This window comes from Marmota marmota, unplaced genomic scaffold, assembly GCF_001458135.2.
Source record: "Marmota marmota marmota unplaced genomic scaffold, marMar, whole genome shotgun sequence".
Lineage (NCBI taxonomy): Eukaryota > Metazoa > Chordata > Mammalia > Rodentia > Sciuridae > Marmota > Marmota marmota.
This window is the reverse complement of record NW_026000171.1, coordinates 8,062,143-8,088,055: the sequence shown is the minus strand read 5'-3', so window position 1 is coordinate 8,088,055 and position 25,913 is coordinate 8,062,143. Positions and strand designations below refer to the sequence as shown.

Sequence of the window (25,913 nt, the reverse complement as noted above, 5' to 3'; positions counted from 1 at the left end):
ATAACATTTATGAGATGTTTTTCAAGCTTAAATTAGAACTAATTTTATAGTTTTTTTTCCTTATTATAAATTATTAAACATTGGGACATACTTAAATATTTTTAAAATGCATCTTTCAAGTTTCAAGGGATGGGGAAATCATTTCAAAGAGCATAATAATCAGAGGAAGCGATACATGAACACATGCCATGCCCTCAAATGTTAACTTGTTCTTCCTAGGAAGCAATTCAGCTTCTTAAATTTAATATTATTTGACCCAACGTTTTATCTGGCTCAAGAGAAAGAAGCATACATATCCTATCAAAGTACAAAATACCTTTACCATCCCGCCAAAAAAAAAAGAAAGAAAGAAACAAAAGAAATTGTCATCCCTCCCAATTCATGAAGTAAATTTAAAGAATTATGTCTGTTGGACAAATGGGAAAAGTGAGTAATTAATAAAGTAATTTTCCCAGACAGAGCTTTTTAGAAGCCAAGTTGCATCAAGAGCCTTCTTAGAGATTTAACTAGTCATCCATATATCCAAAATGATAACTATGTTCTGAACAAGGTTAATAATAAAAAAAGAGGAGGTGTTTCCTCTTATTCTTTAGCAGATTTACCAATAATGTTGTTTATATAGATCGCTTCTTTTTACCCATTTTTGTTTACTGCACTCTTTTTTCGAGGCTTCTCTACTGTTGTATGGGAAATAATCTCTTGCCTTTACTGAAAAACTAAGAATTGAATTTATTCTGTGTACTAAATATCCCATAAAAAGATGCCATTCAGCACAGTCTGCTCTTTATGACTCTTTGAAATCTCTTCCCTGTCTTATGCCATAATTGTTTCTTCTTTTTTCAAATCTTTAGGCAACAATTAATACCCGGGCAAACCAGGACCTTGCCATTCTGTGTGAGGTCCGAGACAGCAATAGACGGGCACACAAGATACAAGGAGAACTGAAGAACATCAAATCCAAAGTGTTCAGTCTGGAGAATGAACTTAGGCTCTGTTGATGTCTACTTTCAGAGGCCGTCAGCTTCCTGAAATCTAGGAAAAGGTTATCTGCTCCCAAAAAGACTTACAGTTGACTGGAGTATCCGTTTTTATAAAGACAAAGTGAAGAATCGGAGCACTAAAAAGCTTATCTTGTATACTAAGCCTTATTTGTAATTTTCACTCTCCTGTTAACCTTTTGGGAAGTCTGGATTATAGCCTGAATTACTCTGAGGCTTTCCCACATTATTTCTCCTGTTTGTTTTAACAGGTTTTGTTTTTTAAAACAAAGATGAAAATTTAGGAGAAAGTGTTTTTTGCTAAGAACTTGGCTGAGTGTCATTAGGAAGAACACTTTCTAAAGGAATAAAGACATTTATTAAAGTTGCCTTCCTCCTAGGCAGAGAAAGCTGCAGCACTTGGCAAATTTGCACTACTCAGCTATGGAACTTTGGAATTTTTCCATCATGAGCATCTCCTGAATTACCACCAGAGGGCAGTAGAGACCCTACTCTTAGGCAAATGATTATAGAAAAATAGAGGTGCCACTTTGGCAGGAGTGAGACTGAAATGATCCTTTATGAAAAGTTTGACATTGTATCAATAACATTTTTTAAATAATGTATATATTTCAAATTAACTATTTTCAATAAAATAAGTAATCAAAAATATTTGAGTTTTCTATATGTCTTGTTAAAACCATGTTTATATTTTTTTAATGTCTCATTTATCTCAAAAGTGCTTTCTTGTTCCCTGGCCTCTGCTGTTTTGTACAAGTTTTTCCAAATTAAATCTCGAAATCATCTGGTATTGGAGGTAGTAAGAAGAGTACAAGGGCAATGACACTAAAACTTTCTTTTTTTTTTTTTTGCACTGAGTATTGAATTCAGGGATGCTTAACCACTGAACCACATCCCAACCCTTATTTTGCTTAGGGCCTTACTTAGTTGCTGAGGCTGGCTTCTGTTGTGATCCTCTTGCTTCAGCCTTCCAAGCTGCTGAGATTATAGGCATGCATCATTGTGCCCAGCAACTTTACCCATTTTTAGCTAAATTACTGTGTACTTTAATACGAGGGTGAATTTTATGGTATGTGAGTTATATGTCAGGTTTTTTTGTTGTTGGGTTTCAGGGATTGAACTCAACCTTATTTTGTATTAAGACAAGGTCTCACTGAGTTGCTAAGCACCTCATCATTGCTGAGGCTGGCTTTGAACTTGGGATCCTCCTGTCTCAGCCTCTGGAGCTGATGGTATTATATGTCAGTTTTTAAAAATACATATACATGAATTACTCAGTCTGGTGCCTAGCATATAGTACATTCAATTGTGGTTAAATATTATCAATATTTTGGCTTTAATTTCTACCAGTTGTTTACCATTGTCATTTAGGTTCCAAGATGTAGTTAATACCATTCATTCCTTCATTCAAAATCTTAAGCCAGACATGGTGGTGTACACCTATAATCCCTGTCTCAAAATTAAAAAGCTCATTGGTAAAACACGCTTTGGTTAAATCCCCAGTACCAGAAAAAATAAAATAAAAATAATTATTATGGTATTAGAAATGTGCTGGTTCTTCTGTATAAAAACCCTAAAACTGGGGCTGGGGATGTGGCTCAAGCGGTAGTGCGCTCGCCTGGCATGCGTGCAGCCCGGGTTTGATCCTCAGCACCACATACAAAGATGTTGTGTCCGCCGAAAACTAAAAAATAAATATTAAAATTCTCTCTCTCCCTCCCTCTTTAAAAAAAAAAAACCCTAAAACTGGGCATGGTGGCACATGCACATGTCTATAAGGCTAGCTCAGCAACTTAGCAAGACCCCATCTCAAAAGTTTAAAAAGGGCTGGGGATATAGCTCAGTGGTAAAGCACCCTTAGGTTAAATCCCTAGTACACAAAAATAAATAAAAACACTGAAACAGTCTTTGTTCTCCAATGGTTGGTGGTGATGGTAAAAATAAAAAACCCAAGTTAGTAATGAATGAAAAGCAGTGCTATAGGTGCATAGGATAGAAGCAGCAGAGAAGATGACTCAAGGAGGTATCTTTGAGCAGAATCTTTCCATTTTTTGTTTTGTTTTGCTTTGTTGTTGCTACTGTTGTTTTGGTACTGGGGTTTGAACACAGGGGCACTGAGCTAAATCCCTAGTCCTTTTTATTTTTTATTTTGAAACAGGGTCTCCCTGTTGCTGAGGCTGACCTCAGATTTACAATCCTTGGCCTCAGCCTCCTAAACTGCTGGGATTTCAGGTGTGTGTGACCATGCCTGGCTCAAGCAGAATCATAAAAGTGAATTCAAGGCCAGGCGTGATGGCTCACACCTGTAATTGCAGTGGTTCAGGTGGCTGGAACAGGATCACAAGTTCAAAGCCAGCCTTAGCAATTTAGCAAGGCCCTAAGCAACTCAGCAAGACCCTGTCTCAAAATATTTTTTAAAAATGGCTGTGGATGTGGCTCAGTGGTTAAGTGCCCTGGGTTCAATCCTTGGTACCAAAAGTGGGGGAAAAGGATCATAAGTTAGAGCACTCCTGGATTCAATCTCCAGTACCAGGGGGAAAAAGGAAGTGAATTTAGAATCAATCTGGGCATTCTAGGTAGAGGAGAAATAACATGCAAAGGCAAAAAAGAACAGAGTGGGGAATTGCAAGAACAGGAGACAGTATGCAATGTACATTAGAAGTTGTATGAAATTTCAATAAATACAATTATGCAATTCTTAAATTCAAGACTTTTGCATCAATTGAAAACATTTGGGTTTACTTTAAAATGGGGCGAGGAGCCAGGCATGGTGGTATGTGCCTCTAGTACCTACTACTCCAAGACAGATGGGAGAATGGCTTGAGCCCAAGAGTTTGTGGCTGGCCTGTGCAACATAGCAAGACCCCATCTCAGAAAACAAAACTACAACAAAAAAGCAAAAAAAAGGGGGGGGAGGGGAATAGCCAAAATTTGAAACAGCTGGTGGTAACAATTAACGTGTAAAACGAAAATTGAAAATACAAACTCACTTTCTTAAAAATTAGGGATGGACGAGAAGCATCATGCAATAATAAATCTGTGAGATGTTTATTTCCTAGGAATTCTTTGTACTGCAGACCAGAGTAATGTGTAATCACTACCAGGATTTATTGCTGTATCTATAGGAACAATGAAAAAGATGGTACAAAAGATCTGAAAGCAGCCATCAGTGTCATCTGCTTTGCCTTTTAAAATTTCTCTTTTAGCCTATATACATGAGTAACTTAGCAATGTCACCTTTTTATCCATAAAATGTATGTGATTTTTCACAACATAAAATAGCCTCTGGCTGTTATTTTGGGTCCAGTCTTGTGATTCTCACTGCCTCTCCACCCACACCACACTACTTGGGCTACCAAGATTTACTGTAATATTTGCAATGCAGCAGATTGTACTGTTACCACTCACTGCATACAGGATCAGAGAGAAGATGGCTACTGTCTTTATCCAAGAGAGAAATTCAAGGGTAAACTAAAGAAAGACATTGAGAATAGAGAGGAAGGGACAGATTTGAGAAACAAAAGAATGGAAATGGGATCTTTGTGATAGATGAGATGTGAGGGTTAGGGGAAAAGATACTTTCTGACACCAAAGCCTTTGTGTTTTGTTTGTTTTGGTTTAGTTTTTGTTGATGTTTTAACTTCCCTGGGGATTGAACCCAGGAGGACCTCTGCGTATCCTAGGCAAGTCCTCTGCCAACTAAGCTACATCCCCAGCCTTTTTTTTTTTTAACTCCAAAGTTTCCAGTTTGGAGAACCATGTTATAGTAACAGCATTAACTGAAATTCAGTGTGTGTGAGAGCTAGGCGTGGTGGCACACACCTGTAATCCCAGCAGCTCAGGAGGCTGAGACAGGAGAATCTTGAGTTCAAAGCCAGCCTCAGCAAAAAAATAGGCATTAAGAAATCCAGTGAGACCCTGTCTCTAAATAAAATATGAAATAGGGCTGGGGATGTTGCTCAGTGATCAAGTGCCCCTGAGTTTAATTCCTGGTAACCACCCCCACCAAAAAAAAAAAAAAAAATCAGTGTATGAGAACAAGTAGATTTCCAACAAGTTTAGGAATATGGATATGGGAGTCAGGAGAAAAGTTAGGAATATAGAGATTTCAAATTATTAACATATAAAAGATAACTGATTACTGTGAATAAGATTAGAGATGGAAAGCACATATAGAATAAGAAAATAAGAGAACCAAAGAGGAGAAAACTAATGGTTGGAGGAGGGGTAGCTAGTATTGTCTGAACAACAATAAGAAAAAAGTGTTCTGGAACCTAGGGGAATATGAATTCAAAAAGTAAGAGGTTAAATTGTGTGTGCCGACAAAAGTTGCATATAAATTTCTAATCATTTTTAAAAAAAGAGGTTGAGACAATTGTCAAATACTGTAGAAAAATAAGGTAAATTAGAATTGGGGATTTGACAATTCAGTAGCAAGTGAATTTAGAGGGATTTCAGGTACTTGTGGGTGGAAGTTGGCCTGTATTAAATTGAGGAATGAGGCAAGATGAGAAGTAGCTTTAGAGCTGTAGAAACCCCAGTGTTGTATTACATATTTTTTTGTTTTTTGTCCATGATTCCTGGCTCATTAACTTCTTCCAAAAGTGGGTCATAAAAATCCTTATCTTCCCCTGCTGTTCTATCTTAGATCTGGTCACAAAGAAATTCTCCAACCCACCCTTCCCTGATAGTCATTCCAGAGGAGTCCTGTGCCATATCCTGGCGAGAAGCCAAGAAGAATTTGAATAGGCCCTTGCTGGCTTTCCCCACCTAGTCTACTAGCAGTAGCAATCACGCCTATGCAATGAAGTCTCCCACCACCACCACCACCAAAAAAGAAAAAAGAAAGAAAAACTAAAAAGATAGGGTTCTGAGCATATCCACACAGCTGAACACGTGGAAGCTTGCAGGAAGGCTGATGAGAGTTCATCCATATGCTGGGAAGGTGGTGCACCCCAACTCCATGGAGATGAGAGCTCCCAAACTCAGCCTGTGCGTGGGACCCTTTCAGACCTTGCTCTGTATATCTCCATCTGGTTGCTTATTTGTATCCTTTAAAATATCCTTTATAGTAAACCATTAAATGTAAGCAGAGTGCTTTCCTGAGTTCTGTAAGCCACTCTAGCAAGCAAATCAAACAAGAGGTTTGGGAACCCCAATCTATAATCAATTAGTCACAATTTCCAGAAGCCCAGACTTGCAACTGGGTCGGAAGTGGGGGCAGTCTGGGGGACCAAACCCTCAACCTATGTGGTCTGACATTATGTCTAAGCAGATAGTGTTAGAAATGAATTATAGGACACCCAACTGGTGTCTGCTGCAGCATTCATTGCTTACTTGCTGGTAGGGAGAAATCCTTGTCACCTTTGAGGTTGCAAACGTCTTCTATGTTGAATGTGAAAGCAGAGGAAACACAACATACTTTGTTTTTGCTTCACACACATTTGGTGTCAGGAGTGGGGGTTGTTATCTGCCCTGGTTCACAGAAGCATGTGGTTTGGGAAGAGAAAGTATGATGGAGTGGGAGATGAGAAAACTTTGAACTCTGGGTGGCTACCTAGTCACCCATGATGTGAAATCATAACTGTATTGTTCAGTTACTTAAGGTAAAAGTTATCAACGGAATTTAGAGATGGTGATAGACCTAACCCCCAAGGAATTGTCTCATTGGATATGAAAGGAAATGCAAAATAACAAGAGGCACGCTACACTCACAATCCCTTGGTTATGGCCTTTGGTAATGACTAAAATGAAAGTGAAAAAGAGCCATGTGAGCAGGGCACCATGGTGCATACCTACAATCCCAGCAGCTCAGGAAGCTGAGGCAGGGGGGTCACAAGTTCTAGAGCAGCCCAGCCTCGCCTAAATTTAGCGAGGTCTTCAGTAATGTAGTAAGACCCTGTCTCAAAATTTAAAAATGCTGGGGATTCTGGGTTCAACCTCAGTATTAAAAAAAAAAAAGTAGAAGAATAGTATCTTTGGTTTTAAATGCTGCAGAGCAGAAGAACATATTTGGGTTGACTGTTGCTCACTACTTTTTTCTTTTTTCTTTCTTGATTCTAGGAATTGAACCTAGGGGCACCCTACCGTAGAGCCACATCCCCATTCCTGTTTGTTTTTTTGAGACAGGGTCTCATTAAATGGACCAAGTTGGCCTCAAACTCATAATTCTCCTTCCTTAAACCTCCTTAATTACTGGGATTACAGGTGCCTGAGATAGTCACCCACTGAATATGCCCATTTCCCAGGTTATGGTAAATGCTGTGATTAAGGGAACACTTTCTACAGGAGCACCCTATGTGACATTATTCACAAAAGTGAACATTTCAAGAAACATATCTGATTTGCTGTCTTAACTTCCATGTGTGGGTCTTACTAATACCAAGGACATTAAAATGATTAAAAATAGAATAGGGAGAGCGAGGAAATCATCCCAGAAGTATAGAAGTCTTTAGATGGTTATTGGAAGTCAGGCTGAATATGGCAGACATCATGATGTTGTTAGCACCTATCAAAGGTTGGGTGGGTCAATAGGACTCTCTACGAACCCCCTCCCCACCCCAAAACTTGAAAGGTCACAAGAAAGTCCACTCCATTTATCCAAGTTTTAAGGAATTCAAGAAGCCAGAAGGCAAAGATAGCGATAAGAAACACTGCCTGAAATTGTCAGGGGGAGAGGTTAGACTGGTTAATCAAGGTTAAAACTGACAGAAAGGCCCTATCGCTGGTAGGAACATGAGGCCATATGCACATGTGTGGGTATGGCCAGATGGGGAAGAGAAAAACCTTTTTTTTTTTTTTTTTGACTCCCTTATGCAGGAACACAAAACAATGTGATTCCAAGGCACAATCTTTTAGGGGAGGGATACCGGGGATTGAATCCTAGGGCGCTCTACCTCTTGGCTATATCCCCAATCCTTTTTATTTTTAATTTTGTGACAGGGTCCAGCTAAATTGCCCAGGCTAGCCTCAAATTTGCAATCCTCCTGCCTTAGCCTCCTGAATCACTGAGATTATAGGCATGTACCACCAAATCCATCAAAGCCTGTTGGCGTGATCTTAATGGGGGTTGAGGTTAGGTTGGGAGAATGTGAAAAGGCAACAAATGACAAAATTGAAGGCAAAAGTTGGAATAAAAATTGGGGTTTTTGAACAAGCTTTATGTGAGGTGGTTATGTCTCCTTTACCTATTTTACCGATGGATAATGTGTCTGGCTGGGGACCACTTCCCCTACCTAGTACTATAACACAGAAGACATAAATCTGCCTTTCAGGCCATATTAACCAAACACACTAAATGGAAGCCAGTAACATCCCCTAACCCCACATTGGGCAAAATATAAGCTGGAAAAGCTGGACAGCGGGGTGCATGCCTGAAGTCCCAGCTACTTTGCAGGTAGAGGCAGGAGGATAGCTTGAGACCAGAGGCTCAAGGCCAGCCTGGGTAACATGGAGAGACCTGTTCTCAAATAAAAGAGAGCAAGCCAGGCTTGATGGCACATGCCCATAATCTCAGTGACTGTGGAGGCTGTGGCAAGAGGATCACAAGTTCAAGGCTAACCTCAGCACCTTAGCAAGATCCTGCACTTTCAAAATAAAAATTAAAAAGGACTGGGGATGTAGTTCAGTGGTAGAATATCCCTGCATTCAATCCCCAGTACAAGCAAACAAACAAACAAAACAAAAAGGGAAGGCAGAGAAATAGAAACTGGAATGGTGGTAGAGACAAATTATCTATTGGATAGCCCTATGTGGATCCTAAAGTGGGGCTTATGGTATAACCCTGTGAGTGCTTCCCAGCAATGAGGCACTGAGACTTTGGACTAATGAATTTCCACTTAAAGGGCATTTACTACCTTGCTATGAGAACAATCCCATGACTAAAGGACACAAAATTGCCTTAAAACTCTAACTTGCTCACCTACTCTGGGACAAGAGTCCTCTGTGTTTCTCCTTTGCTAGCAAAGCAATCAAACTTCTTTTTCCTTTTTCTCAAAACAAACAAACAAAAACACTCCCCACAATGTCTTAGATAATGTCAGAAAAGCACTCTAATGGGGATGGCAGTGCCCTGGGAATTTCAGTAATGAAATGGAAAATGCAAGGAGATACTGGACCAGGGGGACTCTTTCCCCCAGGCCTGACTCTGGAACTGCAGGAGGAGCTACTGGATTCTAGAGTGCCTTATACACACCTCTCAGATGGCCAGCAAAGAGCTTCTTGATGTGTGGATGAGAGTTCCTATGTAGCTCAGTGGTGGAACACTCCTGGGTTCAATCCCCAGTACCTTCCCCCATTCCCCAACCCACCCCAAAGGATGACAGAGGTAAAAACAAAATAGAAGCCCCTGTGTTTGGGTTTTTACTGACTCATGGACAATGAACAATGTCCTGGTCATCTCAGACAGAAATGTAATAAAAATAGCCTGAGCTATTAAAGGGATGTCTATATGGGGCACAGCCGTTTGGAAGTTTGAGGGAGCATTACATAGGACTCGTTGATGCCCATCAGAAGAATGCCCTTCCAAGTTTGGAAGGTGACTGAAATTGACAAGAAGATGTCCCTGGGATCCATAAAATGAGTAGATATGGGGATACTGCAGCAATGCAGAGATGAGCTAAATCTAGACAGGTTCCTCTTATACCCTCTTAGACACAAAACACCAGTAAAGACTGTGCTACCTGCCAGAAAAAGAGAGACAGCCAATGGACGTGGGGAAGTTTGCCCAGGGGAGGCCCCGCACATAACGGTCAAGTGGACTACACTAGACCAATGCTATTAGCCCTGGGGGGCTATAAATGGGTCTTGACAAGAATAGATACTTACTCTGGATTGGGCTCTGCATACCTAGTAAGAGATGCAAATGCCCAAAATACTATTAAAGGATTGCAGCAGTAGATCCCATACCGACTTGGGCCTCCAAGTACATTTCTTTGGACCTAGGGAAACACTTTATGGTCCATGATGCCCAACAGTGAGCAAAGAAATAGACCAAATGAACATATGTTACATTTCATCCTCACAGTAATGGTTCAGTAAGAAAATCAAATGGGCAGTTAAAACACTTGCTGTCTAAAATGGGGAGATAAAAGACATGAGGGATTGGCTTATACATCTTCATGAGAGTGAACTCAACCTAAAGAAGTTGGTAAGGGAGGGTCCCTACCATAAACTCCTCTACTTTTCTGGAGAATCTGGAGTAGGAGCGGGGAGGATGTTGGTGCAACTGTATAATTCTTCTCATATCACCTCAAATTTTATTTTTTCCTGCCTGATACAGTGGTCCCAGGAGTAGGGATACAACTGCTGGTACTAGGAGCAGGGATAATTCCTAAACAGAAAACTAAAACTACTCATTTAACTGCTGTCCGAATTCCTAAATTCTTGGGGTGTAGCTCAGTGGTAGAGATTTGATTAGCATTGGTGAGGTCCTGGGTTTGATTCCCCAACACCTAAAAATACAAAAAAAAAAAAATTCTAAAAATTGGTTAGGGTGAACTGTGACTTCATTCCTAGTGGCTGGCAATTAGGGCTAGCAGTAAATGCCACCATATTGCCTAGCAGTGGGGATAGCCCACTGGTTCTGCACCTCTGTAATCCTACCTTATACAAATGGGAGTGAACTGCTGTCATTGCTGCCAGCAGTCAACTATCACAGTGCCTGAACCTAACGTCTTTCCAAAGGTGGGAAAGTTTGGGTAATAATGAAGAGAAGGAAAACTGATAGCTGAGGGTAAAGAAATGAATAAATGGGTTATGAATGGAAGGAACTTCAACATTTCACTAACACCTTGAAAGAGGCTCAGAGCAAGAGATTGTCTCTTATCTCAATTACACTGGAATCCTGGAAGGGTAAAGCTATGTTTGTAAGGAACCACTCTTGCTTTCAGGACCTGCCAAAATTGCAAATCTGAGTGACCCCCACACACACCCCGAGACATATTTGTTCAATATAATGATGAACTGGACTAATTATTAACAACTGAATGGGATTCTAGTGATGTGGCATTATCTTTTTTTTTTTTTTTAAGGTGGGAGGGATTGAACCCAGGGGCCTTAACCACTGAGTAACATTCCCAGCCCTTTCTTATTTTATATTTTGTTTAAAGATAGGGTATTGCTGAGTTGCTTTGGGCCTTGGTCAATTGCCAAGGCTGGCTTTGAACTCATCATCCTCCTGCCTCAGCTTCCTGAGCTGCTGGGATTATAGGCATGCACCACACACACAGCCTTTTTTTTTTTTTTCTTCCTGGTACCAGAGATTAAACCCAGGGGCACTTAACCACTAAGCCACATCCCCTGCCAGTTTTATATTTTATTTTGAGATGGGGTCTCATTAAGTTGCTGAGACTGGCTTTAAACTTGTGATCCTCCTGCCTCAGCCTCCCAAACTGCTGGGATTACAGGTGTGCTCCACCATACCCAGCACGTTATCCTTTGAGTTATATATCCTTTTGATTGAAGGGATTGGTGTTTGAAAGCCAGGAGATGGGCTGTGAGATGATGATACATATTTTGGTTTTCATCCACTGTTCCTGGCTCATAGCTCCCTCCCTGAGCTGTGTCATAGAAACTCTAGTCTTCTTCTGCCTTTCTGTCTTAGAGCTGGCCATAAAGAAATTTCCTGATCTACCATTGGTCAATAGTAGGTCACATATCCTTCTTCATTCCACAGTAATTCTTCCTATAACCTGGAGGAAGGAATGCTGCACAGAGGTGAAGAAGACTCTGAACAGAGACCTTGCTGGGATTCCCCACCCAGGCTGCTGGGAATCATGCCTATGCAATGAGGTCTCCAAAACACTAACAACAAAACATAGTTGTTTTTTTTTAATGGACAGGATGCCTTTATTTGTTTATGTATTTATTTTTATATGGTTCTAAGGATCAAATCCAGTGCTTCATAATATGTTTGGCAAGTGCTCTGCCCACTGAGCTACAGTCCCAGCCCACATATAGAATTTTTTTTTTCTGGTACAGGTACTGAACTCAGGGGCACTTGACCACTGAGCAACATCCCCAGCCCTATTTTGTATTTTATTTAGACACAGGGTCTCACTGAGTTGCTTAGAGCCTCACCATTGCTGAGGCTGGCTTTGAACTCAAGATTCTCCTGTCTCAGCCTGCTGAGCCCCTGGGATTATAGGTGTGCACCACCACACCCAGCCACATATAGGTTTTTAAGAGGTTCTGAACATCTGAACATGTGGAGGCTTATAAAAAGGCTAACGAGAATCTATCTACATGCAGGGAGGGTAGCATACCTCAACTTCATGGGAATGAAGTTCTTGTGCTTGGGACCCTTCTAGTTTTAGACTGGAGAGACTTAATCATGTTTATAGGCTAAAAGGAAAAGGTCAGAGAAAGGAAATGAAGATATAAGAATGAGAGGGGAAGTTGATAAATAAGATCCAGTACTGATGGAGATAGGAAGAGTAGGTAAACTGGTAACTCTGAAGGGTGATCACTTCGTATTTCATAGAAGGAATAAAATCAAAGCCATCCACTGAAAGTGAGATGGGGCCTTGGTGTGATGCTTGGTGCCTAAGAAGAGTCAGTGTTTGGAAAGACAGAAAGGGGCTGATGAGGGCAAGTGGAAAACTGTTAGGAGTAGTTGGGTGCTAGGGATGCACCCTGGGCCTTGCACATCTGAGGCAAGCACTCTGCCACTGAACTACACCCCCATCCCCTTGTAGCAGGTCTTGATGAAGGATTTATTGAGTTGAAGTGGCTGCCAGTGAAAAATGTCTAGGATAGCAGCAAGTCACAGTCTGCTTCATCTGCCCTCCTAACTTCCTCAGTAGGGAAGGGCACAGAGCCAAATGAGTCTAGATTAGGCAGACCAGCCAGAAACAAAGGCAGGTGAAGGGATGAAGCTGGAGAGATGATTTGATGGCCAAGCAAAGGAAAACCCTACAAAGAAAACCCTTAAAAAACCAAACTGCTTTTTAAGCCAGGTGAAGTGGCGCACTTCTGTATTCCCAGCAACTCCAGAGGCTGAGACAGGAAGGTCACAAGTTTGAGGTCAGCCCCAGCCACTCAATGAGGACCTAAGCAACTTTGCAAGACCCTGTCTCTAAATAAAATATTCAAAAGGGCTGGAGGTGTGGCTCGATGGTTAAGTGCCCTTGGATTCAATCCTGAATATAAAACAACAAAAGTTCTGGGAATGTAAAACTCATTGGTAAAGCACTCTTGGGCTAAATCTCCAGTACACTCCCCCACCAAGAACACAAGTTTTTAAAGTCTTTTTAAAAAATCTCTACATGAAAACATTGCTTTACAGGCTTAAGTTTGTTTGTTTATTATCTCACAGATTTTATTGAATGTCTCTATTTTTCATTTTCCTCATTTTACTTGGAGAACTGGGGCTTAAGCTTAAGGTGATTCACTCCTGGGATGACTGGTAGCTTAGTTTCAAATTAGCCCTACACAAGCAACTGAACATGACCCAGACTTTTGGAGCAATTACTTAATCACGTCGTATTTAAGGTGACATCAAAGTATATTCATGTTATTATGTATAGGATATTCTTTACTTTGGAGATGATGCACTTATTTTTTTGGAACTTCTAGATAATAATATTCTCATCTTAACTGGCATGTAAGTGGGTGTGGAGCAAGACTGCTCTGAGAACCCCATTGCCTCTGCTTTAGCTGCCTTCAGGGGAGTTTGACCTTCAAATGGCAGCTATTATTGTTTTTGTTTGTGGACCTTCTTGGCATCTCTCCCTCTTTGTCTCTTGAGCTGTATGGTCTCTTTTTCCAAACTAAGCCAGCCACTCTTTTTTTTTTTTAATTAAAATAGTGTTGTTGGAGCCTGGCATGGTGGCACATGCCTGTAATCCCAGCTGTTCCAGAGGCTGAGGCAGGGAGAATGTGAGTTCAAAGCCAGTCTCAGCAATTTAGTGAGGCCCTATGCAACTCAGAGATACCCTGTCTCTAAATAAAATTCAAAATTGGGCTGGGGATGTGGCTCAGTGGTTAAATGCCCCTGGATTTAATCCCTGGTACTCAAGGAAAAAAAAATTGTGTTGTTGGGACTGAAAGTGTAGCTCAGTGGTAGAGCACTTGTATAACATGAAAGGCCATAGAATGAATCCCAGCACTGCAAAAAAGAAAAACTTGTCCTGACACATAAAAAGACCAACCAACGGGCAAAGCATGTGAAGTAGAATAGACCTGATTAATATTACAGATAGTTATCTCTATATACATAGACCCAGTTAATACTAGACATTATTATATAACATCACATATTATATAATAGAGGCATTTCAAGTTAGTGACCAAATATGTATGTTTTGGGGTTTTTTTTTTAAGTTGGAACAAATATTTATTTATTTATTTATTTTTGGTATCTGGATTGAACTCAGGGGTGCTTGAACACTGAACTCCTATCCTCCTGTCTCAGCCCCCTGAGCTGTTAGGATTACAGGTGTGTACTAATGACAGGCTAGGATAAATACTTATTATGCTTGATAATTCAGTTCAACTATTTACATATATGCATATATATTTGTATTATGCATATATATATATATATATGCATAAAACTGTGGATTCACAAGCAGTTGTAAGAAACAATAGAGTGATCCTGTGTACATTTTTCCCAGTGTCTCCCCAATCGATGATTCCTTTTTGACATGGTACCTTATAGCTATTTATGTCCCTGTAACTCCAGCTTGGACCTCAGTGTTTCTGATTACCCTTGTGTTGGCTTTGTGACATTTTTTTCCCCCTTTTGGCTCACCATGGATATATCCACTAATCACTTCAGCATTTAACAATAGCAGTGCTAATTTTAAATTAGTATGACTTCAATATTGTTATGTTGACTGTTCCAGAGCCTTTTAATTGTCAACCTTGCCTTCACATTTGGAAAAGATCATTAAATATTAAATAGAGGGATCCAGAATCTGAATGAGCCTGATGTAATATCTTCATATAAATTTTTATAAGATTTCATTCAACCCCAAACTCAGTAATCAGTCTAGATTGAACTGCTATGTCTGGGGCTCTTTTCCTTATTAGAGTGTTTCCCCACTCCAGACCCATATCTCTGTGTTACTCCACAGGCCATGCCAGCACCTGATAAGCTCCTGCAGAAAATAGCTTTGTTCTGTATGTGCAAATAACTATGCTCCTCCCGGCTCTCTCTCTGAACTCCTTTTCCCCAGAAATGACCTTATGAAACTCCTTTTGCTATATGTTCTCTGCCTGCTTCTTTTTTTTTTTCCTGCCTGCTTCTTGAAGACTATTTTGTCCTCATCTTTGAAATTCTGTATTTTGCCTCAAGTCAACCTGCCCAGATGTCTCTTAAGACCCCCACCCATTCCCTCTTCCCTGCCTCACACCTGGTCTCCTATTTTCTTTCTTTCTTTCTTTCTTTCGAGAGAATTTTTAATATTTATTTTTTAGTTTTCGGTGGACACAACATCTTTATTTTATTTTTATGTGGTGCTGAGGATTGAACCCAGCGCCCCGCACATGTCAGGTGAGCGCGTTACCGCTTGAGCCACATCCCCAGCTCCCTATTTTCTTTTTTAATATTTATTTAGTTGTAGATGAACACAGAGTATCTTTAATTTTTATGTGGTGCTGAGGATTGAACCCAGTGCCTCACCCATGTAAGGCAAGCACTTTACCACTGAGCTACAGCCTCAAGCCCCTGGTCTTCTATTTTCTTCTCCTAAACACTCACATTTTGAAACTGCTGCCCTGTCCATCTGTGCACTGACATTGCCTCTGGCTCTTCTGGCTCCTTTAAATCACTTTCCTATCTGACTTCTGCTTCTCCTGTACTTGCCTACGCCTTACCTCTAACTATTCTTCCAGTGTTGGTGTGTCTGGGAATGGACTTGGGCTCTCTTCCAAAGTGAGTTAGTCAGCTTTCTATCACTATAACAAATACCTGAAATAATCAGCTTATAAAGAAAAAAGCGTTATTTTAGCTTACTGTTTGAGGTTCTAATCCATGATCAATTGACCCATGTTGTCTTGGGTCTGTGGTGAAACAGTACATCCTGGCAGCAACATATGGTGGAACAAAACCACTTACCTCATGGTCAGGGGAAAAAGGAAGGGGCTGTGAGTCTGTTTACCTCTCTAAGGACAACCCCCTAAGATCTGAAGATATTCCACTAGGCCTCACCTCTTAAAGGTCCACCACCTTCCAAGAGCACCACACTGGAGAGCAAGCCACCCGCATCTTCTCTTTAGGTATTATCAGTCCTATGACTCCACTTACTGATGGAAAGAATGTTATGGGATTTCTTTTCTTAAAGGCCAGAGTAATCTCCATTGAAAAAAGTATGAAGCTGGGCATGGTGAGGCACACCTGTAATCCCAGCAACTTGGGAGGCTGAAACAGGACAATCACAAATTCAAGACCAGTCTCAACAAATTAGTGGGGGCCCTAAGCAACTTAGTAGACCCTGTATCAAAATAAAAAACCAAAGAAGGCTGGGGATGTGGCTCAATGGTAAAGCTCCTTTGGGTTAACTCTTTAGTACAAAAAAAAAAAAAAAAAGAATAAATATAAGGAAACACACACCTGTTGGCAAAATATTCAGCCCAGAAAGTCAAAATTTTCAGTGGGATCTGAAAATATAGAGCAAAAGGGTAGTTAACCTAGATAAGGAATTAATTCAAAGACTGCAAGTCCTTGAGGTCACTCTAAATCCTCTGAAGGAGAAACCAGATACAGTAGCAAATCCTTGTAGTCCCAGTTACTAGGAAAGCTGAGGCAGGAGAATCTTTAGAGCCCAGAAGTTCAGGGACAGCCTGGGGCAAACAGCGAGACCCTGTCTCAAAAACAAACAGCCAGGCATGGTGGTACACACCTGTAATTCCACAGCTCAGGAGGCGGAGACAGAAAGTTCAAGAGTTCAAAGCCAGCCTCAGCAAAAGCAAGGTACTAAACAACTCAGTGAGATCCTGTCTCTAAATAAAATACAAAATAGGGCTGGAATGTGGCTCAGTACCCCTGAGTTCAATCCCTGGTACCCCAAAACAAAACAAGCAATCCCCCCCAACTTCTGAAGAACAAAGTCAGAGTATGACATGTCCCTTAAAAAGACCTGTGATGAAGCCAGGTGTGGTGATGCACTCCTGTAATTCCAGTGACTTGGAGACTGGGGCAGGAAGGTCGAAAGTGCAGAGCCAGCCTCAGCAACCCTTTCTCAAAATAAAAAATAAAAAGGGCTGGGGTTGTGGCTCAGTGGTTAAGCACCCCTGGGTTCAATCCCTACTAAAAACAAGCAAACAAACATACAAATCAGGGATGACAGGATTCAGGTACATCCCCTTTCAGCCTGTCCTCCTTCAGGACAGCCCTCTTTTGAGGATCAGATGCCTGGCTGAATAGCTGAATCCTCAAGATAGAATAATGTTTTAGAAGCTCTGGGGTAAAATAAAGTTCAGGAAAACACCTGCCCTGACCACTCCTCCCTGCCACACACCGACAGTGGGTAGTGCAGCAAATGGATGAAGGAACATAACACAAAACAAAATATCTCTTTATACCACTATGTCGTTTCACCCACTCTCCTCATCCCAATCACTAAACGGGGTTCATCTCCTTTCTTCATAGTTTCTTAGCCAGATGAGAATGCTCTATTTCAAATGGTTCTTGCAAATTGATTGGACATCAGACTTCTAGGACCAGGGCCAGAGTTCTTGCCTAGTAAATACGAAGCCTTGGGTTCCGTTCCTAGCACTACACACACACACCACACACACACACACACACACACACACACAAATCAGACTTCTTCACTTGATATTTTAATATTCACCTAGGAGTGAGATGGGAGCCTCTGCCTCTGCTGAAAAGAAATATTCTTGTCCTAACCCTAACCCCTTCTCAATCTTGACAAGGCCTTCAATAGGATCTGGTGCCTGCAGAGGGCGTTGAGGCTAGGAGAGCAATGTTGCTCTTTAATTTTCCCTCTCCAGGGCCAAGTTAAATTCCAGAGAACCACATACAGTGGGGATTTTTGTTTTCTTTCTTCCATCCCCAGTCCGGGTGGCGGCAGGGCTCAAAGAGTAGTCTGTTCTGGGGAAAAGACGGCATCTGCCTCTCTCCCAAACCAGCCCTGATCAAATCCCAAGCAGCCGGTCCTTAGATAACATGGCTGAGAAACTTGAAACCTGCAACTCTGACTCTCATCAGTGCCCAGCATCACCGTCTGGAAACTGAGACCTGCTGCTGAGATGCCACAGTGATTGAGTGTTAAGTGGCAAGGCAGGGGATCGCTCATCCAGGTTTATAGCCTGGACCTATGAACTTAGACAAAGGAGGTTTTCAGAAAGTCTGTCTGGGCTTGAGCACTTGAGCTGTTTTGTGGCACTCTGGACATGTCTTGGGCTTTAGCACCATTGTTCTTCCGTAGCAAAGCCATAAGGTAGGTTAATATAGCTGTACAAGGGCTACTCGCCTGGGTTGTCTACAGCATCCCCAGCAGGTGAGTGGATTCAATTGTGTTTGAGGCAAGGAAAGGAACATCCATACCCCATTTCTGTTTTTGGTTTTGTTTTGTTTTTCCTTCAGTGCTGGGATTGCTCTGAGAGTCCTGCACATGCTAGGCAGGTGTTCTGCTACTGAGCTACATTCCCATCCTGCCCATTTCTGTTTTTCACTTGTTTTGTTTGTTTTGAGGCAGGATTTTGCTAAGTTGTCTTGGCCTCAATCTTGCCATCCTCTTATTTCAGTCTCCCAAGTCATTGAGATTACAGACATGCACTACTATTTTTGGTCCTCATTTTAGTTTCATTAGGGGAAGGCATCCATAAGTGGGCAGATTGTAGAGGAAAAGGAACCTCAGAGGAATGGAAAATAACGACGTTCTCCAGCCACATGTGGTGGCACATGCCGATAATTCCAACTACTCTGGATTGAGGCATGAGGGTCACAAATTCAAGGTGAGCCTTGACAATTTAACAAGTCTGCCTCCAGCTGGGATTGTGGCTCAGTGGCAGAGGGCTTGCCTAGCATATGTGAGGCACTGGGTTCAAGTCTCAGCACTGCATATAAATAAATAAAATAAAGGTCCATTGACCTTTATTGGACTAGCTCTGTAGCTCACTGGTAAAGCACCCTGGGTTCGATCTGCAGTACTACAAAATAAAAAGAAATTATTTCTCCAATATGAAAGAAAAGAGTTAGGAAATACAGCTTCACTCAGAGGCCTAGAGACCTACAGCCTATTCTGAAAATGCTGGGAATATTCTCAGAGCCACAGAAGGCGGTACCAGAGAGCTGAGGCATACTCAAAAGCTGCCCCAGAGTCTACCATTTACACAGCTTACCGTAGAGGAGTATCCTCTGTGTGGGTTCAACTTTCTAGGGAACAAGAGCTGGGATGTGTTCTTGGGAGAAAAGAAGGAGGCACTAAGATTTCACCCCAAGGTTTATGAACTACCTGGAGTGACAGCGAGCTGCACAGCTTCTAGTTAGACATGTGTCGTGACTTGGGAATACGCAAGAAACTATTCAGAACTGTGAGCTGTTATGTATTAATTTCAGCTACAGATCCCTGCACCATTATCTATAATAGCAGGTTGCAGAATGCAGGCAGGAGAGAATGTCTTTCTGGAGAAGAAGAGAATTTCTTGCAAGTGGGGTTTAGAAAAAAAAACATTTTTTTTTCAGTGCTGGAGATTAAACCCAGGTTATCACACATGCTAGGTAAATACTCTACTACTGAGCTACACCCTCAGTCCCACAGTGGGGTTTAGGAATCAGAGAGATAGGAGACAGAGCTTCAGAGGAATCTCACATAGCTTCTGTCTCCGCACCAACTAAAGAGAAATTAAGAAAGCCTGTTTGGGGCTGAAGCTGGACCTCAGAGGTACAGTTACTTGCCTAGCATGACATAAGGTTCAGGTTCTGGGTTTAATCCCGAGGACTGGAAGCTAAAATTAAAAAAAAAAAAAAAGTGCTCCTTTGTGGTTTTCCCAGCAACAAACCAAACCTGAATAGAGGGAAATAATTGGTATTACTCAGTTGCAAAGCTTGAACAAATCAAAGTTAATTTTTTGACTTGGATAATTGTCTCTTGATTTGCCGGGGGAATCCTTTTTCCTGAGGGAGGAAAGCAGAAAGAGTGATTGTAATAATTTGGAAGCAGCGCTGGGGTTGTGGCTCAGTAGTGGAGCACTTGCCTAACATGCGTGAGGCACTGGGTTCTAACCTCAGCATCACATATAAATAAATAAAAGGTCCATGGACAACTACAAATTATTTTTAAAAATAATAACTTGGAAGCAGTCACACTATGGATTGGAAAAAGGAAGCAAGACCAAGCAATAGATTGCTTACAACTTCAAAGCACATGGTTCTGGTTTGGATTATCCCTTATCTTTTTGTTGAACACTCTATCAACAATTCAAGTTTGGGAGTGTGATGAAGTCATAAGCTCTCTGTATGGGAATTGCCAGAGATCTTTTCCTAGCCCATGAACTTTATTTTGACTCTCAGCCTAACCTTTCTGCCCTCTCTCCTTCCTTTCTTTGACTTCCTTCATCTGATTCTTTTGAATTCTCTATGATGTGATCTTCACATTTATTGCTGTTGTTTATTTTAGAGGGAGCTCGCTATGTTGTCCAGGCTGGGCTCAAACTCACAATCCTCCCACTTCAGCCTCCTAAGAAGCTGGGATTACAGATGTGCACCACGCCCAGTGCACATATTCTTCTGTGAAGATGGTGAACGTTCATTCTGGGCCTAGTATGCAAAATTGTGTAGGCCCATAGATGGAGAAACTAAAGCTTAGGGCTTTGATAAAGTTCCTACCTTTTTGTCCCTATCATCCAGACAGAAGTGCCTGAGCACATAGGAATTCATGAGAAGTAGCCAAGGAGAAGTGGGGTTTTCACCCTTTCTTGAGCTTCACCCCCCATTGCAGCAAACTCTGCAGAAAGATTTGGATATGATGAATTCATGGAAGGAGGGATAGGAGAAAAGATCTCAATAAAGAGTACAGCAGGCAGCACTGATGAGGGTGGGGAGGAGAGGGTGGGAAAGATCATCACGGGGCTGAATGAGTTGTGGATGTGTTGAGAGAGAGCTCACAGTTTCCAGGGTGACTTTATTTCTCCAGGGGAATTTCCAGGGGGAGCAACAGGGCAAAGGGGGAATTTTAAAAAGCACTAGGTCTGAAGTTAGAACGCCTGAGTTGGAGTCCCATCTAAGATACATATGGGTCACCTTACACCACCTTCAACAAGTCATTTAATATCTCTGAGTCCATGTCCTTATCTAAAGATTGGGAATAAGTGAAACCTATAGTTTCTATATAAATGATCTGCATGAATTGACAGAGATAAAATAAACAAGCGCTTGCCAAGATGACTCGACTCCCCAGCACTGCTCTTCTTGCTCTGAGAAATTGTCTCATCAGGCAGGGTGCCAAATGCCTGTAATCCCAGTGACTTGGATGCTGAAGTAGGAGGATCCCAAGTTTGAGGAAAGCCTAGGTGACTTAGTGAGACCCTGTCTCAAAATAAAAAATAAAAGGAGCTGGTGTTGTAACTCAGTGGTAGAGCACCCCTGGGTTCAATTCCCAGTGCATGAAAGGAATTGTCTCAAAGTAAAGGAACTCAATCCATTCACATCTCAGACTAAGTTGTTGGCTTATTGATGGTACAGAGACTCTTACTGATTTATCATCAGAATTTCTACTACCAGGAGATCTCCATGATATGCATTTGAATAGCAGAGGAGAGGGAGAGTGAAGGTGTGTGTGTGTATTATTATTTTTTTTAATGTAAGATCAGACCAGAGATGGGGAGATCTTCTGGAAAGAAAGACCAGTAAACTACAGATCTGGATCTGGTTCTGATCCTATCACTTTCTGGTCATGTGAACTTGGTGCAGGTCACCTTGAAAATACTGAGGCTTGCCAAGCTTGTTTTTGTTAGAGGGAATGTCCTTTCCTGCTGTTCTGCTGTGGTTGTAAGAAGTAAGACACACGTAATACAAAGTTATCTGAAAGTTCACAGGTAAAACCTTATGATGTAGAAAACAAGAAAGAAGGCATTGTCACAGTTGCTACTTGGTATCCTCTGGCTCGTGTGTAGACTAGAATAAGAATCACTCTAAGTACAACAGTTTTGTCACCCCTCCAACAGGTCACTTGACACCTTTCTCTTCTTTTCTGGTACTGGGGATTAAATCCAAGGGCACTTTACCACTGAGCTATACCCCCAAGTCTTTTTATTTTTTATTTTGAGGTAGAAAGTCTTGTTAAGTTGCTGGGACGGGACTTGAACTTGCCATCCTCCTACCTCAGCCTCCTGAGTCACTGGGATTACAGGAATGCAACACTGTGCCTCTGTGTGTGTGTGTGTGTGTGTGTGTGTGTGCTGGAGATCAAACCAAGGGCATTGTGCATGCTAAGCACACACTCTACAACTGAGCTATTCCTTCAGGTCCACCTTTCCCTTCTGAATTCTGAATTGTCCGGTTTATACTAACTTTGACCCACTTTAGAAATCTTGCCAAGCCCCTGTAACTGAATGCTAAGAATCTCTGTGGTTTGATCTGCCCTTATTCCAATATCCTTGCCAAGCCAAGGATCAGAGCCCCTCCCAATAGCATTAGAGGTAAAATGATGAAAATTATTTTTCCTTTCAGGTGTGTTGTGACCCTGGGTCATTCTGGGCTGAATGTGGAAGGGCAAAAGGACAAGGAAAACCATCAGAAGAACTAGTGAGTATCTGGTTAAATTGACAAAATGGATACATTGGTGACACTACATTATGCCACCCAAATGGGCCATCATGAATAACCCAATCCATACACTTAGCTCTGGAACTCAGTTGATTAAGAAAGGAATTTGTGTGCCAAAGTCTAAGTCCTTCCCTGCTGTGAAATCATTTGAAGTCAAAGAGGGACATGGGGCTGGGGGTATAGGTCAGTTGGTAGAGTGCTTGCCTTTCATTCACAAGGTCCTGGGTTCAATTCCCAGCAGCGCGCGCGCGCGCGCGCACACACACACACACACACACACAAAGGGATGTGGAAGCTGGAGGTGTGGCTCAGTGGCAGAGTGCTTGCTTTGCTGCTTTGCTTGAATGAGGCTCTGGATTCTATCCTTGGCCACCATAGCAGGAAGGAGAACAGAAGAGGAAAGGAGGAGAGCTAGCTACAAGAATTTCTTGTCCTTCTTACCCTCACCCCACTCCAACATCACCATACTAGGGCAAGTGGTAAGAACAGAGTACAGGGGTTGGGGTATGGCTCAGTTGTGGAGCAAAATGGAACCTTGGTTACATTCCCAGATCCAAAGCAAATCAAACAGTAGAAGTGAAAGAGGAAGGCACAAGGTGATCTCTTTACACCTCTGAATTTCTTTACACTTCACTGTTTGGTCCCGAAATCTGGTCTTTAAAATGTCTGATTTCTTTTTCTGCGGACCACCTTTTCTCCTCAACTAAACAGCATTCTCTGTTTTATCTCTCTCCCAGTTCCCACATAAGAGGTACTTAGAGCATTTGGTAGAATGAAATGATTGCGTGAATTATCTCAGGAGGGCCAGTCTTGAGGAGAGAATCATGGTGGGGCTCCACCTGTTTCCATGACAAAGTGCTGCAAGTGACTCAGCCTAACATGCAGTTGTGTTGCTCCCAGTGAGAAAGAGACTATTTACAGGGGCCCTGCTCACTTCACACTTGACTCAGCCAAAGCGTGCATATATTGTCTGCTCCTGTTTTGGACTTTTGGAAAGAAAGGAAGGTTTGCAAAGTGCACAAATCTGTGGGTTTTGGAACATCGCAGAGACACTTTCCAGGGGCTACTATTAGAGAATTGTCCTTTGGATTCACCTTCTGCTTAAGAACTCCAGTGAATGTTCTGGAAGATGTTTGCTCAAAGTGTTACCCTCATCCTCAAACATTACTGAGTGCTAAATTGTGCTATATTATGCCGCATATTGGGAACACACGTTCCCAGTCTTAAAGGCTTACAATGACACTGAGGAATCAGGACCAACATTCAAAGTTAACTCTCAGCGTATCAAATGGTGATTCAAATGAAAAGTTCCAAGGAGGAAGGGGTTGCTTAGGACTGGGCTCATCCAAGAAAGCTTACTAGAATCTGAAATAGATCTTGGAGAAAGGGTAAAAAAAAATTTTTTTTTTGGCAGGGTACTGAGGATTAATTGAACCCTGGGATATTTTACCAATGAGCCACATCCCCAGCCCTTTTTTTGTTGTATTTATTTATTTATTTATTTATATTTTAGTTACCCACTGAGTCACATTCCCAGCCCTTTGTGTTTTTCATTTTGAGACAAGGTCTATGCTAAGTTGATAAGGCTGACTTTGAACTTGTGATCCTCCTGCTTTATCCTCCAGAGTAGCTGGGATTATAGGGGTGCTCCTCTGTGACAGGCTTTTTTTTTTAAAGCCTTTTGAGATAGGGTTTCACCCAGTTGCTGAGGGCCTTGCCTTGAACTTGAGATCCTCCTGTCTTAGCCTCCTAAGTGGCTGATATTACAGGCATGAGCCACACTACATCTGGCAAGAAATGATAAATCTTGATTAACTAAAAAAGAAAATATGAGGATGTAGCTCAGTGGTGATATAGCGCTTGCCTAGCATTGGTGAGGCTGTAGGTTTAATCCCCAATGTCATAAAACAAAACAAAACAAAACAAAAACAAAACAAAAAATTATGTTGGAGGGCAGGTTTCATATGGTCATATAAAGATGGAAACTGTTGCTAGGAACAGTGGCACACATCTATAATCCCAGCTATTCGGAGGCTGAGGCAGGAGGATTGAAAGAAGACTAGTTCGGGCAATTTAGTGAAACACTGTCTCAAAGGAAAAAGAAAAGGGCTGGAGATATAGCTTAATGGTAGAGCACTTGCCTAGAATGCATGAGGCCCTGTGTTCAATACCCAGTAACAGGAAACAAAGAAATGACAACAAGAAAGAAAAACTCAAAAGACTATCTGATGATGGGGCTGGGGATGTGGCTCAAGCGGTAGCGTGCTCGCCTGGCATGCGTGCGGCCCGGGTTCGATCCTCAGCACCACATACAAACAAAGATGTTGTGTCCGCCGAAAACTAAAATAAATAAATAATTCTCTCTCTCTCTCTCTCTCTCTCTCTCTCTCTCTCTCTCTCAAAATAAATAAATAAAAATTAAAAGGCACTTATTAAAAAAAAAAGACTATCTGATGATAGAATGGTGGCTGGATTAGGGTAAGGGAGCTTGGAGTTAAGGAGGCTAATTAGGAAAAGTTAGATTAGTAACCAGGTGCTGTGGCACTCACCTGCAGTACCAGTGACTCAGGAGGTTGAGGCAGGAGAATCACAAGTTCAAGACCAGACTCAGCAATTTAGGAAAACCCTGTCTCAAAAAAGAAAAAGGGAGCCAGGAGCGATGGTGCATATCTGTAAACTCAGTGGCTAAGGCGGGAGGATCTGAGTTCTAAGCCAGCCTCAGCAATTTACCAAGGCCCTAATAGGGCAACTCAGTGAGACCCAGTCTCTAAATAAAATACAAAATAGGAGTGGGGATGTGGATCAGTAGTTGAGTGCCCCTGAGTTCAATCCCTGGTTCCAAAAAAAAAAAAAGGTGGGGGTTCAGCTTGGTGGTGGAGTGCCCGTGGATTCATTCCCCTGCACCAAAGGGGAAGGAAAAAGTGTTTCTGTACATTTTATTTATTTATCTGTTGGTTCTGGGATTGAAACCAGGGGTGCTCTACCCTTGAGATAGGCCCTCAGCCCCTTTTATTTTTATTTTTTTATTTTGAGACAGAGCCTTGCTAAGTTGCTGAGTGCCTCAATAAATTGCTGAGGCTAGGCTGGAACATGTGATCTTCTTGCCTCAGCCTCCAGTGCTGCTGTGATTACAGACATGTGCTGCAGTTCCTGATCCAGGAACACTTTTTTTTTTTTTT

At 41.7% G+C, this 25,913-nt stretch overlaps 2 protein-coding genes across 32 annotated transcripts in view; both read left to right on the top strand.

Annotated features, from left to right (window-relative positions):
• Positions 1-1,649, top strand: part of Ccdc77 (coiled-coil domain containing 77) — a 53,676-nt gene extending 52,027 nt beyond the window's left edge. For all 12 annotated transcript variants that reach the window (XM_048787536.1, XM_048787532.1, XM_048787535.1 and 9 more), the window contains one exon: positions 852-1,649. In XM_048787536.1, the coding sequence (XP_048643493.1) occupies positions 852-998 (147 nt within the window). In that variant the 3' untranslated portion in view covers positions 999-1,649. The remainder of the gene's footprint in view (positions 1-851) is intronic.
• Positions 1-25,913, top strand: part of Erc1 (ELKS/RAB6-interacting/CAST family member 1) — a 1,605,700-nt gene that overhangs the window by 483,471 nt on the left and 1,096,316 nt on the right. The gene's annotated exons all lie outside the window — the stretch shown is intronic.